This window comes from Ranitomeya variabilis, chromosome 5, assembly GCF_051348905.1.
Source record: "Ranitomeya variabilis isolate aRanVar5 chromosome 5, aRanVar5.hap1, whole genome shotgun sequence".
In the NCBI taxonomy this organism is placed as follows: domain Eukaryota; kingdom Metazoa; phylum Chordata; class Amphibia; order Anura; family Dendrobatidae; genus Ranitomeya; species Ranitomeya variabilis.
In genome coordinates, this window is record NC_135236.1 from 19,392,609 (window position 1) to 19,394,550 (window position 1,942).

At 37.5% G+C, this 1,942-nt stretch overlaps 1 protein-coding gene across 1 annotated transcript; it reads right to left on the reverse strand.

Annotated features, from left to right (window-relative positions):
- Window positions 1–480: 480 nt before the first annotated feature.
- Window positions 481–1,419, reverse strand: LOC143774677 (olfactory receptor 1468-like). The gene has a single exon (XM_077262428.1). The coding sequence runs from the start codon at window positions 1,417–1,419 to the stop codon at window positions 481–483; it is 939 nt and encodes a 312-aa protein (XP_077118543.1).
- Window positions 1,420–1,942: the final 523 nt, after the last annotated feature.

Sequence of the window (1,942 nt, forward strand, 5' to 3'; positions counted from 1 at the left end):
GTATGGCCTCCGTGAGTTCCCAGGCACACGGACACGGATAACTCCGGTACCGATTTATTCCGGTACCGGAATTATCTGGACGTGTGGGACAGCCCTAAGAAGGCTTTATCATGTCATTAGCCACAAGCATGTGTTCACATTGGGCAGTAGCTCAGAGACCATAGGTAAGTGTTCACACCAGGCAGTCAGTGTAGTTACCCATTCAATCTGAGATTACCTTGTCGTTGGTGAATGGGCTCACAATATTTGGCCAAATCTTGTGCTAAAATCTCATGTTTGTTCATAAAGTTCATAAGCCGTTATGCTATTCCTATTCCTTATATTTCAAACTTCCTTATTTTAGCACAGATGTGTGCAGCCATAATCTATTATAATATAGAAACTATACTCTGGGAAAAAGGGGAGCAAAAAATGAAAGTGCAAAAAAGGAAAAAAGTCGTGAAGGAGTTAAGCAAATTGAGTTGAGGACTTGATTGACTATCATTTGTGGAATTTATTGTGCATTTGACGTAGTTTCTTCACTAAGGCCTTCTTAATATCTTTATTCCTCAAGCTGTATATCATGGGGTTAATTAGAGGAGTTACAACATTGTAGAAAAGGGAGAGAACTTTCTTTGCATTGTTCATATTTGGCAATAAATAGATACTAATAAGTGACCCATAATACAAGGACACCACAGCCAGGTGGGAGCTGCAGGTGGAGAAGGTCTTCCGCCTCCCGGTCACAGAGGGGATCTTCAATATGGTGATAATTATAGATACATATGAAATTATTATAACCATGAATGGGCAAATAACTAAAAGAACAGCTATTAGCTGACTTTCCATCTTCACTATAAAAGTGTCTGAGCAGGAAAGTGCAAGTATTGGGTCAAAGTCACAGAAGAAATGGTCAATGATGTTTGGTCCACAGAATAGTAAATGACTCATTGTGACTGAAATAGTCAATATTACAAGAAATACAAAAAAACAAGAAAGAAAAATACTTGTTACGCAAAATCTAGCTGTGATGACTGAGGTGTAGTGTAGTGGGTGACAGATGGCCTGATACCGGTCGTAGGACATCACAGTCAGCAGAAGACATTCTATTGATTCTGTAGCAAAGAAACAATAAAATTGAGTCAAACATCCAGTAAAAGAGACAGAACTTCCTTCAAAGAGCACAATATGGAGCAGGTTAGGAATGATGGTGGTGGAGAGTAGAATATCTGAGAAGGAGAGTTGTGTGAGGAAGAAGTACATTGGAGAGTGGAGCGATTGGCTGGAGGACACCACCAGAATGATCAGGAGGTTTCCACATACAGTGAAACAATAGGTCAGAAGCATCAAAAAGAAGAAAACTTTCTTTACACTTTGAAAATTTTGAAAACCCAAAAGAATTATTTCAGTCACGATGGTGATGTTATACTCCATTGTCATGCTGATGACGACTACGATGATTATGATGACAATAATTTTTATTGTGGTCAGAAAAGTAGATGTCACAATAAATGTCTTGATAATGGTGATAAATTCTCACAGTAATGAGTTGCACCAGAGGTTACAGTTTTAATCGAAATATAAAAGGGAAGAAAATGCACTTTAATGATTTGATTTATAGTCAACAAAGAATATTTTCAGTGAACATTACAAGTCTATACTTCCACCACAGTCTCTCTTAAAACCTTTGCTAAGAATTGTAATAAGCAAACTCCGGTCCGTGCAATTTTTCCTTCCTAATATTTGTAACTTAGATTATAAGTTTATAAGGACAGCTCTATGTATGGAATAAGAACCTCTGGTCACCTGTAAGAACTTAGATTACAAGTTTATAAGGACAGATCTATTCATGGAATAGGAACCTCAGGTCACCTGTAAGAACTTAGATTACAAGTTTATAAGGACAGCTCTATGTATGGAATAGGAACCTCTGGTTACCTGTAAGAACTTAGATTACAAGTTT

Coding starts and splice junctions, on each gene's coding strand:
- LOC143774677 (XM_077262428.1), bottom strand. CDS start 1,419: ATGACAATGGAGTATAACATCACCATCGTGACTGAAATAATTCTTTTG.